General features: G+C 44.7%; 1 protein-coding gene across 1 annotated transcript in view; it reads right to left on the bottom strand.

Moving 5' to 3' along the window:
* The window catches only part of lrp3 (low density lipoprotein receptor-related protein 3), a 79,422-nt gene that overhangs the window by 53,047 nt on the left and 11,938 nt on the right, over positions 1-14,437 (bottom strand). The window contains exons 3-4 of the mRNA XM_055906561.1: positions 6,147-6,352; positions 58-251 (exon numbers count right to left, since the gene is read on the bottom strand). Coding sequence (XP_055762536.1) covers positions 58-251; positions 6,147-6,352 — 400 coding nt within the window. The remainder of the gene's footprint in view (positions 1-57; positions 252-6,146; positions 6,353-14,437) is intronic.

The following is a 14,437-nucleotide window of genomic DNA, read 5'->3' as shown; positions in this document are numbered from 1 at the left end:
AGAGTTTCAACTCCCCTCTGGTTGCTGGTCCGCTTCCCTAACCTCTGGGTTACCTACCTGGGCCTGGGTACAGGGGGCGGTGCCGGGGGGGCAGAGGGAGGCGCGGGGAGGGGTGGGAGGGGGGGAACAGCTCCGTTCGTCAGTAGCGTCGCCACACTCATCCAGGCCGTTACAGCGCCACGTCCGGGGAAGACATTTACCGTTACCACACAGGAACTCATCACTCTGACAGCTGGACTGGCCCAGGCGACCTGGAGGAACGGGCATAATGACAGACACATTATTACAGACACATTATTACAGACACATTAGTACAGACACGTTGCAACAAACACATTGTTACAGACACATTATCACGGACGCATTATTGCGGACACATTGGCACAAACACATTACCACAGACACATCACTATAGACACATTATCACAGACACATTACCACAGGCACATCCCTGCAGACACATTATCACAGACACGGTGTTACATGCATGATCACGGACACATTATCACAGACAAATTATTACAGACATTATCGGGGACACATTGCTACAGACACAACACATACACATCAACAACTCCGACATAACTACAGACACATTAGTACAGACACATCAACAACACTGACATAACCACAGACACGACACAGACGCACCAACAACACGGACATAATTACAGACACACCACAGACAAATCATCGGCACTGGCATAACTACAGACACACCACAGACAAATCATCGGCACTGGCATAACTACAGACACACCACAGACGCACCAACAACACGGACATAATTACAGACACACCACAGACAAATCATCGGCACTGGCATAACTACAGACACACCACAGACAAATCATCGGCACTGGCATAACTACAGACACACCACAGACCCTCAGACATTAAAAGGCAAAAGCTAAACGTCACTAAACCACAAGAACATCAAGTGGCATCATCATCACCCCTTTGAACTATTTGAAGAGTTTAAGAGGAACAGATTGTCAGAGCCCTAAACACTACAGTGTAGAAAGCTCTTTGGAAGTAAAACTGCCTTCCCATGTCAGAGCTAGACATCAACTAATACGACCAAATATGGAGTGTCTTTTTGGAAAAATATACCACCTGTCACCAAGGCTGAACATAAAATAATCCACTGTCACCAAGGCTGAACATTAAATATTCCACTGTCACCAAGGCTGAACATTAAATAATCCACTGTCACCAAGGCTGAACATTAAATAATCCACTGTCACCAAGGCTGAATATTAAATAATCCACTGTCACCAAGGCTGAACATTAAATATTCCACTGTCACCAAGGCTGAACATTAAATATTCCACTGTCACCAAGGCTGAACATTAAATATTCCACTGTCACCAAGGCTGAACATTAAATATTCCACTGTCACCGAGGCTGAACATTAAATAATCCACTGTCACCAAGGCTGAACATGAAATATTCCACTGTCACCAAGGCTGAACATTAAATAATCCACTGTCACCGAGGCTGAACATTAAATAATCCACTGTCACCAAGGCTGAACATAAAATATTCCACTGTCACCAAGGCTGAACATTAAATATTCCACTGTCACCAAGGCTGAACATTAAATATTCCACTGTCACCAAGGCTGAACATTAAATATTCCACTGTCACCAAGGCTGAACATTAAATATTCCACTGTCACCAAGGCTGAACATTAAATATACCACTGTCACCAAGGCTGAACATTAAATATTCCACTGTCACCAAGGCTGAACATGAAATATTCCACTGTCACCAAGGCTGAACATTAAATAATCCACTGTCACCAAGGCTGAACATTAAATATTCCACTGTCACCAAGGCTGAACATTAAATATTCCACTGTCACCAAGGCTGAACATTAAATATTCCACTGTCACCAAGGCTGAACATAAAATATTCCACTGTCACCAAGGCTGAACATTAAATATTCCACTGTCACCAAGGCTGAACATTAAATAATCCACTGTCACCAAGGCTGAACATTAAATATTCCACTGTCACCAAGGCTGAACATAAAATAATCCACTGTCACCAAGGCTGAACATTAAATATTCCACTGTCACCAAGGCTGAACATTAAATATTCCACTGTCACCAAGGCTGAACATTAAATATTCCACTGTCACCAAGGCTGAACATTAAATATTCCACTGTCACCAAGGCTGAACATTAAATATTCCACTGTTCCCCTGAACAAGGCAGTTAACCCACTGTTCCCCTGAACAAGGCAGTTAACCCACTGTTCCCCTGAACAAGGCAGTTAACCCACCGTTCCCCTGAACAAGGCAGTTAACCCACTGTTCCCCTGAACAAGGCAGTTAACCCACTGTTCCCCTGAACAAGGCAGTTAACCCACTGTTCCCCTGAACAAGGCAGTTAACCCACTGTTCCCCTGAACAAGGCAGTTAACCCACTGTTCCCCTGAACAAGGCAGTTAACCCACTGCTCCCCTGAACAAGGCAGTTAACCCACTGTTCCCCTGAACAAGGCAGTTAACCCACTGTTCCCCTGAACAAGGCAGTTAACCCACTGTTCCCCTGAACAAGGCAGTTAACCCACTGTTCCCCTGAACAAGGCAGTTAACCCCACTGTTCCCCTGAACAAGGCAGTTAACCCACTGTTCCCCTGAACAAGGCAGTTAACCCACTGTTCCCCTGAACAAGGCAGTTAACCCACTGCTCCCCTGAACAAGGCAGTTAACCCACTGTTCCCCTGAACAAGGCAGTTAACCCACTGTTCCCCTGAACAAGGCAGTTAACCCACTGCTCCCCTGAACAAGGCAGTTAACCCACTGTTCCCCTGAACAAGGCAGTTAACCCACTGTTCCCCTGAACAAGGCAGTTAAGCCACCGTTCCCCTTAACAAGGCAGTTAACCCACCGTTCCCCTGAACAAGGCAGTTAACCCACCGTTCCCCTGAACAAGGCAGTTAACCCACCGTTCCCCCGAACAAGACAGTTAACCCACTGTTCCACTGAACAAGGCAGTTAACCCACTGTTCCCCTGAACAAGGCAGTTAACCCGCTGTTCCCCTGAACAAGGCAGTTAACCCACTGTTCCCCTGAACAAGGCAGTTAACCCACTGTTCCCCTTAACAAGGCAGTTAACCCACTGTTCCCCTTAACAAGGCAGTTAACCCACTGTTCCCCTGAACAAGGCAGTTAACCCACTGTTCCCCTGAACAAGGCAGTTAACCCACCGTTCCCCTGAACAAGGCAGTTAACCCACCGTTCCCCTGAACAAGGCAGTTAACCCACCGTTCCCCCGAACAAGACAGTTAACCCACTGTTCCCCTGAACAAGGCAGTTAACCCACTGTTCCCCTGAACAAGGCAGTTAACCCACTGTTCCCCTGAACAAGGCAGGTAACCCACTGTTCCCCTGAACAAGGCAGGTAACCCACTGTTCCCCTGAACAAGGCAGTTAACCCACTGTTCCCCTGAACAAGGCAGGTAACCCACTGTTCCCCTGAACAAGGCAGTTAACCCACTGTTCCCCTGAACAAGGCAGTTAACCCACTGTTCCCCTGAACAAGGCAGGTAACCCACTGTTCCCCTGAACAAGGCAGGTAACCCACTGTTCCCCTGAACAAGGCAGTTAACCCACTGTTCCCCTGAACAAGGCAGGTAACCCACTGTTCCCCTGAACAAGGCAGTTAACCCACTGTTCCCCTGAACAAGGCAGTTAACCCACTGCTCCCCTGAACAAGGCAGTTAACCCACTGCTCCCCTGAACAAGGCAGTTAACCCACTGTTCCCCTGAACAAGGCAGTTAACCCACTGTTCCCCTGAACAAGGCAGTTAACCCACTGTTCCCCTGAACAAGGCAGTTAACCCCACTGTTCCCCTGAACAAGGCAGTTAACCCACTGTTCCCCTGAACAAGGCAGTTAACCCACTGCTCCCCTGAACAAGGCAGTTAACCCACTGTTCCCCTGAACAAGGCAGTTAACCCACTGTTCCCCTGAACAAGGCAGTTAACCCACTGTTCCCCTGAACAAGGCAGTTAACCCACCGTTCCCCTGAACAAGGCAGTTAACCCACCGTTCCCCTGAACAAGGCAGTTAACCCACCGTTCCCCTGAACAAGGCAGTTAACCCACCGTTCCCCCGAACAAGACAGTTAACCCACTGTTCCACTGAACAAGGCAGTTAACCCACTGTTCCACTGAACAAGGCAGTTAACCCGCTGTTCCCCTGAACAAGGCAGTTTAACCCACTGTTCCCCTGAACAAGGCAGTTAACCCACTGTTCCCCTGAGCAAGACAGTTAACCCACCGTTCCCCTGAACAAGGCAGTTAACCCGCTGTTCCCCTGAACAAGGCAGTTAACCCACTGTTCCCCTGAACAAGGCAGTTAACCCACTGTTCCCCTGAACAAGGCAGTTAACCCACTGTTCCCCTGAACAAGGCAGTTAACCCACTGTTCCCCTGAACAAGGCAGTTAACCCATTGTTCCCCTGAACAAGGCAGTTAACCCACTGTTCCACTGAACAAGGCAGTTAACCCACTGTTCCCCGGGTGCCGAAGACGTGAATGCCCCCCCCCCCCCCACTCACCTCTCTGATTCAGAGGGGTTGGGTTAAATGAGGAAGACACATTTCAGTTGAATCCATTCAGTTGTGTAACTGACGAGGTATCCCCCTTTACAACTGACTAGGTATCCCCCTTTACAACTGACTAGGTATCCCCCTTTACAACTGACTAGGTATCCCCCCCTTTACAACTGACGAGGTATCCCCCTTTACAACTGACTAGGTATCCCCCTTTACAACTGACTAGGTATCCCCCTTTACAACTGACTAGGTATCCCCCTTTACAACTGACTAGGTATCCCCCTTTACAACTGACGAGGTATCCCCCTTTACAACTGACTAGGTATCCCCCCCTTTACAACTGACTGGGTATCCCCCCTCCTTTCCCAACAATAAAGCACCCGACAACAAACGACAGAAAATAATCTGTGGTGTTTTTGGGGACAGGGCGATTCTCATCAATGTCTTCTGCCAATACAGCTCAATGGCAGACAGCTTTACTAACGTACTCAATACTTGCTTATTGATTTGTGACACGTCGTCCTGGGGTAAAACAGGACAAGCTTAGTGCCTCTCTCCTCTCCTTTCATCCCACACAGTATTGATTGTGGGTCCCACACTGTAAAAAGCCAACTGGCTGTGATTTTTCTCTCACAGCTGTTATCAGTGACACCATCAATGCCAGATGGTAGTTAGATAGAGAAGGTGAACACCCAGTCTGCTCTCTGTACAACCAACACAGTGCATTCCATTGTCCTACCTTTAACAGCCTGTTCCTCCTCCTCCCTTCCCTCTCATCCTCTCCTTCCCTCTACTCCTCTCCCTCTCCCTCCTCCCCTCCCTCCCCTCTCATCCTCTCCTTCCCTCTACTCCTCTCCCTCTCCCTCCTCCCCTCTCCTTCCCTCTCATCCTCTCCTTCCCTCTACTCCTCTCCCTCTCCTCCTCCCTCCCCTCTCCCTCCTCTCCTTCCCTCTCCTCCTCCCTCCCCTCTCCCTCCTCCCCTCTCCCTCCCTTTCCTCCTCTCCTTCCCTCTCTCTTCTCCTCTCCCTCCCCTCCCCTCTCCTCCTCCCTCCCCTCCTCTCCCTCCTTCCCTCTCCTTCTCTCCCTCCTTCTCCCTCCTTCTCCTCCTCTCCCATTCCTCCTCTGCCTCCCGCCTTCCCTCTCCTCCTGCTCCTTTCCCTCCCCTCCCTCTCCTCCTATACTTCTCTCTGCTCTCCCTCCTTCTCCTCCTTTCCCTCTCCTCCTCTCCCTCTACACCTATCCATCCCTCCCTACCTCCCTCCCTCCTCCTCTTCTCCTCTTCTCCCACACTCTAATCCTCTCCCTCCATCCCCTCTTCTCCCTCCCTCTCCTCCTCTCCCTCCCTCTCCTCCTCACCCTTCCCTCCCCTACTTTCCCTCCCTCTCCACCTTCTCCTCTCCCTCTCCACCTCCTCTCCCTTCCCTCCCTCCCTCCTCTCCCTCCCCTCCCCTACTTTCCCTCCCTCTCCTCCTCTCCCTCTCCACCTTCTCCTCTCCCTCTCCTCCTCCTCTCCCTTCCCTCCCTCTCCTCCTCCTCTCCCCCCCTACCATGTATTTATCCAGGAAGTGTCTCTCACCTCTGATATAAGACAGTCTGAACCCCTGAGCCAGTCCTGAGCTGTTGGCCTGTGAGTGGAAGTAGAGCCACACTCTCCCAATGGAGGAGATGAAGGGAGGTGGGAGGAGGGATCCACACACCCGGTACTCCTCTCTCCAGGTGGGGCCCAGGAGCAGCCAGTCCCCCTGACACTGACCTGACTCCTCCAGGTCAAAGTTAGGGAAGCTGAGGGGAGGATACAGGGAGACAGACGAGGGACATGGGTTAGACAAAAGGGTTAGGGACACATGGTCAAGGTAGTGTCTACGTTGATACTTTACAACCATACACACATACACACATACACACACACACACACACACACACACACACACACACACACACACACACACACACACACACACACACACACACACACATACACACATACACACACACACACACACACACACACACACACACACATACACACATACACACACACATACACACGCACACACACACATACACACACACATACACACACACACACACATACACACGCACATACACACATACATACACACATACACACACATACACACACACACTGATCGGAGCAGCGAGGAAATAGGGACGTGTTTAAGGAGTCAGCAGGAAGTGTAGTTGCAGGAGGAGGAACAGGAAGTGTAGTTGCAGGAGGAGGAACAGGAAGCACTGACAAAAGCATTACATCATCCCTGATGGCTCAGCTACTCCTGCGAGTGCATTAACTGAATTAATGAATGTGTGTGTGTGTGTGTGTGTGTGTGTGTGTGTGTGTGTGTGTGTGTGTGTGTGTGTGTGTGTGTGAGTGTGTGAGTGTGTGTGAGTGTGTGTGTGTGTGTGTGTGTGTGTGTGTGTGTGTGTGTGTGTGTGTGTGTGTGTGTGTGTGTGTGTGTGTGTGTGTGTGTGTGTGTGTGTGTGTGTGTGTGTGTGTGTGTGTGTGTGTGTGTGTGTGTGTGTGATGTGTTAGTGTGAGTGTGTGTGTGGTTTGTGTGTGTGTGTGTGTGTGTGGTGTGTGTGGTGTGTGTGTGTGTGTGTGTGTGTGTGTGTGTGTGTGTGTGTGTGTGTGTGTGTGGTGTGTGTGTGTGTGTGTGTGTGTGTGTGTGTGGTGTGTTAGTGTGAGTGTGTGTGTGGTTTGTGTGTGTGTGTGGTGTGTGTGTGTGTGTGGTGTATGTGGTGTGTGTGGTGTGTGTGTGTGTGTGTGGTGTGTGTGGTGTGTGTGTGTGTGCGTGTGTGTGCGCGTGTGTGTGTGTGTGTGTGTGTGTGTGTGTGTGTGTGTGTGTGTGTGTGTGTGTGTGTGTGTGTGTGTGTGTGTGTGTGTGTGTGTGTGTTATGACCCAGCAATATGCTGAGATCATTGCTAAGTGGGAGAGAGAAGCAAAAGCGTTGGGTGGCAGGACTCCAACAGATCAATATCTCCTCTCCTATTGGACGAGACGACCGGCTCATACAGGTCACCACCCAAATGCCTCCCTATTAGATGCACTTCTTCAGACCAGGGCCCCTGGGGAGAGGCTCGGGATGCCTTCACAGCCTTGGACTGAGATTATAGACGCTGCTGTGTCTACAGTTAAACACCATCATCTACTACCCAATGTGTCTAATACTTATTTTCCAACATAATTTTCAAATAAATTCATTAAAAATCTTACAATGTGATTTTCTGGATTTCTTTTCTCATTTTGTCTGTCATAGTTGAAGTGTACCTATGATGAAAATTACAGGCCTCTCATCTTTTTAAGTGGGAGAACTTGCACAATTGGTGGCTGACTAAATACTTTTTTGCCCCACTGTATATATGTATAGGTATAGATATATGTACAGGTATATATATATGTAAAGATATATGTACAGGTATAGTACAGGTATAGATATATGTACAGGTATAGTACAAGTATAGATATATGTACATGTATAGATATATGTACAGGTATAGTACAGGTATAGATATATGTACAGGTATAGATATATGTACAGGTATAGATATATGTATATAGATATATGTACAGGTATAGATATATGTACAGGTATAGATATATGTATATAGATATATGTACAGGTATAGATATATGTACAGGTATAGATATATGTATATAGATATATGTACAGGTATAGATATATGTACAGGTATAGATATATGTACAGGTATAGATATATGTATATAGATATATGTACAGGTATATGTACAGGTATAGATATATGTATATAGATATATGTACAGGTATAGATATATGTACAGGCATAGATATATGTACAGGTATAGATATATGTACAGGTATAGATATATGTACAGGTATAGATATATGTACAGGTATAGATATATGTACAGGTATAGATATATGTACAGGTATAGAGATATATATAGATATATGTACAGGTATAGATATATGGACAGGTATAGATATATGTACAGGTATAGATATATGTACAGGTATAGAGATATATATAGATATAGGTACAGGTATAGATATATGGACAGGTATAGATATATGTACAGGTATAGATATATGTACAGGTATAGATACTGTATATGTACAGGTATAGATATATGTACAGGTATAGATATATGTACAGGTATAGATACTGTATATGTACAGGTATAGATATATGTACAGGTATAGATACTTTATATGTACAGGTATAGATATATGTACAGGTATAGACACTGTATATGTACAGGTATAGATATATGTACAGGTATATATATATGTACAGGCATATATATATATATATATATGTACAGGTATAGATATATGTACAGGTATAGATATATGTACAGGTATAGATATATGGACAGGTATAGATATATATATATATATAGATATATGTACAGGTATAGATATATGTACAGGTATAGATATATGTATATAGATATATGTACAGGTATAGATATATGTATATAGATATATGTACAGGTATAGATATATGTACAGGTATAGATATATGTACAGGTATAGATATATGTATATAGATATATGTACAGGTATAGATATATGTACAGGTATATATATATATATATATGTACAGGTATAGATATATGTACAGGTATATATATATATGTACAGGTATAGATATATGTATATAGATATATGTACAGGTATAGATATATGTACAGGTATATATATATATGTACAGGTGTATATATATGTACAGGTATAGATATATGTACAGGTATAGATATATGTATATAGATATATGTACAGGTATAGATATATATATGTACAGGTGTATATATATATGTACAGGTATAGATATATGTATATGTATATATGTACAGGCATAGATATATGTACAGGTATAGATATATGTACTGGTATAGATATATGTACAGGTATAGATATATGTATATGTATACAGGTATATATATGTACAGGTATAGATATATGTATATAGATATATGTACAGGTATAGATATATGTACAGGTATAGATATATGTACAGGTATAGATATATGTATATGTATACAGGTATATATATATGTACAGGTATAGATATATGTATATAGATATATGTACAGGTATAGATACATGTACAGGTATAGATATATGTACAGGTATAGATATATGTACAGGTATAGATATATGCACAGGTATATATATATGTGCACAGGTATAGATATATGTACAGGTATAGATATATGTACAGGTATAGATATATGTACAGGTATAGATACTGTATATGCACAGGTATAGATATATGTACAGGTATAGATATATGTACAGGTATAGATATATGTTAAGGTATATATATATACAGGTGTAGATATATGTACAGGTATAGATATATGTACAGGTATAGTACAGGTATAGATATATGTACAGGTATAGATATATGTACAGGTATAGATATATGTACAGGTATAGATATATGTACAGGTATATATATATGCACAGGTATAGATATATGTACAGGTATAGATATATGTACAGGTATAGATATATGTACAGGTATAGATATATGCACAGGTATATATATATGTATATGTATACAGGTATATATATATGTACAGGTATAGATATATGTATATAGATATATGTACAGGTATAGATATATGTACAGGCATAGATATATGTACAGGTATAGATATATGTACAGGTATAGATATATGTACAGGTATAGATATATGTATATGTATACAGGTATATATATATGTACAGGTATAGATATATGTATATAGATATATGTACAGGTATAGATATATGTACAGGCATAGATATATGTACAGGTATAGATATATGTACAGGTATATATATATATATGTACAGGTATAGATATATGTACAGGTATAGATATATGTACAGGTATAGAGGTACTCCATATAAACAAATTAAGTATGTGGACAGCCCTTCAAATAGGTGGATTCTGGAATTTCTTATTTATTTTACTTTTATTTAACAGTATCTTCAATGTCTTTATTTATTTATTTAACTAGGCAAGTCAGTTAAGAACAAATTCTTATTTACAATGACGGCCTAGGGAACAGTGGGTTGACTGCCTTGTTCAGAGGCAGAACGACAGATTTTTACCTTGTCGGCTTGGGGATTTGATCTAGCAACCTTTCGGTTACTGGCCCAACGCTCTAACCACTAGGATACCTGCCACCCCTCCACTCTAACCACTAGTCTACCTGCCACCCCTCCACTCTAACCACTAGGGTACCTGCCACCCCTCCACTCTAACCACTAGTCTACCTGCCACTCCTCCACTCTAACCACTAGGGTACCTGCCACCCCTCCACTCTAACCACTAGGATACCTGCCACCCCTCTACTCTAACCACTAGGGTACCTGCCACCCCTCCACTCTAACCACTAGTCTACCTGCCACCCCTCCACTCTAACCACTAGGGTACCTGCCACCCCTCCACTCTAACCACTAGTCTACCTGCCACTCCTCCACTCTAACCACTAGGGTACCTGCCACCCCTCCACTCTAACCACTAGGATACCTGCCACCCCTCTACTCTAACCACTAGGGTACCTGCCACCCCTCCACTCTAACCACTAGGCTACCTGCCACCCCTCCACTCTAACCACTAGGGTACCTGCCACCCCTCCACTCTAACCACTAGTCTACCTGCCTCCCCTCCACTCTAACCACTAGGGTACCTGCCACCCCTCCACTCTAACCACTAGGGTACCTGCCACCCCTCCACTCTAACCACTAGGGTACCTGCCACCCCTCCACTCTAACCACTAGGGTACCTGTCACCCCACACCCGTTGCTGACAGGTGTATAAAATCGAGCACACAGCCACGCAATCTCCATAGACAAACATTGGCAGTAGAATGGCCTTAATGCCGTATCGTCATTGGATGCCACCTTTCCAACAAGTCAGTTCCTCAAATTGCTGCCCTGCTAGAGCTGTCCTGGTCAACTGTAAGTGTTGTTATTGTGAAGTGGAAACGTCTAGGAGCAACAACGGCTCAGCTGCGAAGTGGCAGGCCACCCAAGCTGGACCGCCGAGTGCTGAAGCACGTAAAAATCATCTGTCCTCTGTTGCAACACTCCACTACCGAGTTCCAAACTGCCTCTGGAAGCAACGTCAGCACAATAACTGTTTGTCAGGAGCTTCATGAAATGGGTTTCCATGGACGAGCAGCCGCACACAAGTCTCAGATCACCATGCGCAATGCCAAGCGTCGGCTGACATGGAACAGGGGAAATGCGTTCTCTAGAGTGATGAATCACGCTCCACCATACGGATGTCTGACAGACGGATCTGGGTTTGGCGGATGAGAGCTTTCTACCGAACAGTTCCTCTAAGAAGAAAACAGTGTGACACTGTGAAACAGTGATATCTGGCTGTGTGGTTCTATCAGGCTGTATTACTGATGAGATCTGGCTGTGTGGTTCTATCAGACTGTATTACTGATGAGATCTGGCTGTGTGGTTCTATCAGGCTGTATTACTGATGAGATCTGGCTGTGTGGTTCTATCGGGCTGTATTACTGATGAGACCTGGCTGTGTGGTTCTATCAGGCTGTATTACTGATGAGATCTGGCTGTGTGGTTCTATCAGACTGTATTACTGATGAGACCTGGCTGTGTGGTTCTATCAGACTGTATTACTGATGAGATCAGGCTGTGTGGTTCTATCAGGCTGTATAACTGATGAGATCTGGCTGTGTGGTTCTATCGGGCTGTAATACTGATGAGATCTGGCTGTGTGGTTCTATCAGACTGTATTACTGATGAGATCTGGCTGTGTGGTTCTATCAGGCTGTATTACTGATGAGATCTGGCTGTGTGGTTCTATCAGGCTGTATTACTGATGAGATCTGGCTGTGTGGTTCTATCAGGCTGTATTACTGATGAGATCTGGCTGTGTGGTTCTATCAGACTGTAGTACTGATGAGATCTGGCTGTGTGGTTCTATCAGGCTGTATTACTGATGAGATCAGGCTGTGTGGTTCCTACAGACTGTATTACTGATGAGATCTGGCTGTGTGGTTCTATCAGACTGTATTACTGATGAGATCTGGCTGTGTGGTTCTATCAGGCTGTATTACTGATGAGATCTGGCTGTGTGGTTCTATCAGACTGTATTACTGATGAGATCAGGCTGTGTGGTTCCTACAGACTGTATTACTGATGAGATCAGGCTGTATTACTGATGAGATCTGGCTGTGTGGTTCTATCAGACTGTATTACTGATGAGATCAGGCTGTGTGGTTCTATCAGACTGTATTACTGATGAGATCTGGCTGTGTGGTTCTATCAGGCTGTATTACTGATGAGATCTGGCTGTGTGGTTCTATCAGACTGTATTACTGATGAGATCAGGCTGTGTGGTTCTATCAGGCTGTATTACTGATGAGATCTGGCTGTGTGGTTCTATCAGACTGTATTACTGATGATATCTGGCTGTGTGGTTCTATCAGGCTGTATTACTGATGAGATCTGGCTGTGTGGTTCCTACAGACTGTATTACTGATGAGATCTGGCTGTGTGGTTCTATCAGACTGTATTACTGATGAGATCTGGCTGTGTGGTTCTATCAGGCTGTATTACTGATGATATCTGGCTGTGTGGTTCTATCAGACTGTATTACTGATGAGATCAGGCTGTGTGGTGTGGTTCCTACAGACTGTATTACTGATGAGATCAGGCTGTGTGGTTCCTACAGACTGTATTACTGATGAGATCTGGCTGTGTGGTTCTATCAGACTGTATTACTGATGAGATCAGGCTGTGTGGTTCTATCAGGCTGTATTACTGATGAGATCAGGCTGTGTGGTTCCTACAGACTGTATTACTGATGAGATCTGGCTGTGTGGTTCTATCAGACTGTATTACTGATGAGATCAGGCTGTGTGGTTCTATCAGACTGTATTACTGATGAGATCAGGCTGTGTGGTTCTATCAGACTGTATTACTGATGAGATCTGGCTGTGTGGTTCTATCAGACTGTATTACTGATGAGATCTGGCTGTGTGGTTCTATCAGGCTGTTTTACTGATGAGACCTGGCTGTGTGGTTCTATCAGACTGTATTACTGATGAGATCTGGCTGTGTGGTTCTATCAGGCTGTATTACTGATGAGATCTGGCTGTGTGGTTTTATCAGGCTGTATTACTGATGAGATCTGGCTGTGTGGTTCTAACAGGCTGTATTACTGATGAGATCAGGCTGTGTGGTTCCTACAGACTGTATTACTGATGAGATCTGGCTGTATTACTGATGAGATCTGGCTGTGTGGTTCCTACAGACTGTATTACTGATGAGATCAGGCTGTGTGGTTCTATCAGACTGTATTACTGATGAGATCAGGCTGTGTGGTTCTATCAGGCTGTATTACTGATGAGATCAGGCTCACAGAGCTGGTGTAACTGAGTCAGGTTTTGTAGGCCTCCTTGCTCGCACACGCTTTTTCAGTTCTGCCCAAAATGTTTCTATAGGATTGAGGTCAGGGCTTTGTGATGGCCACTCCAATACCTTGACTTTGTTGTCCTTAAGCCATTTTGCCACAACTTTGGAAGTATGCTTAGGGTCATTGCCCATTTGGAAGACCCATTTGCGACCAAGCTTTAACTTCCTGACTGATGTCTTGAGATGTTGCTTCAATATATCCACATAATTTTCCTCACTCATGATGTCATCTATTTTGTGAAGCGCACCAGTCCCTCCTGCAGCAAAGCATCCCCACAACATGATCCTGCCACCCCCGTGCTTCACGGTTGGGATGGTGTTCTTCGGCTTGCAAGCCTCCCCCTTTTCCCCTCAAAACATAACGATGGTCATTATGGCCAAACAGTTCTATTTTTGTTTCATCAGACCGGAGAAC

Source organism: Salvelinus fontinalis, chromosome 40 (assembly GCF_029448725.1).
Source record: "Salvelinus fontinalis isolate EN_2023a chromosome 40, ASM2944872v1, whole genome shotgun sequence".
In the NCBI taxonomy this organism is placed as follows: Eukaryota; Metazoa; Chordata; class Actinopteri; order Salmoniformes; family Salmonidae; genus Salvelinus; species Salvelinus fontinalis.
Note: the sequence above shows the minus strand (reverse complement) of the source record. Positions and strands in the feature narration are given on the sequence as shown.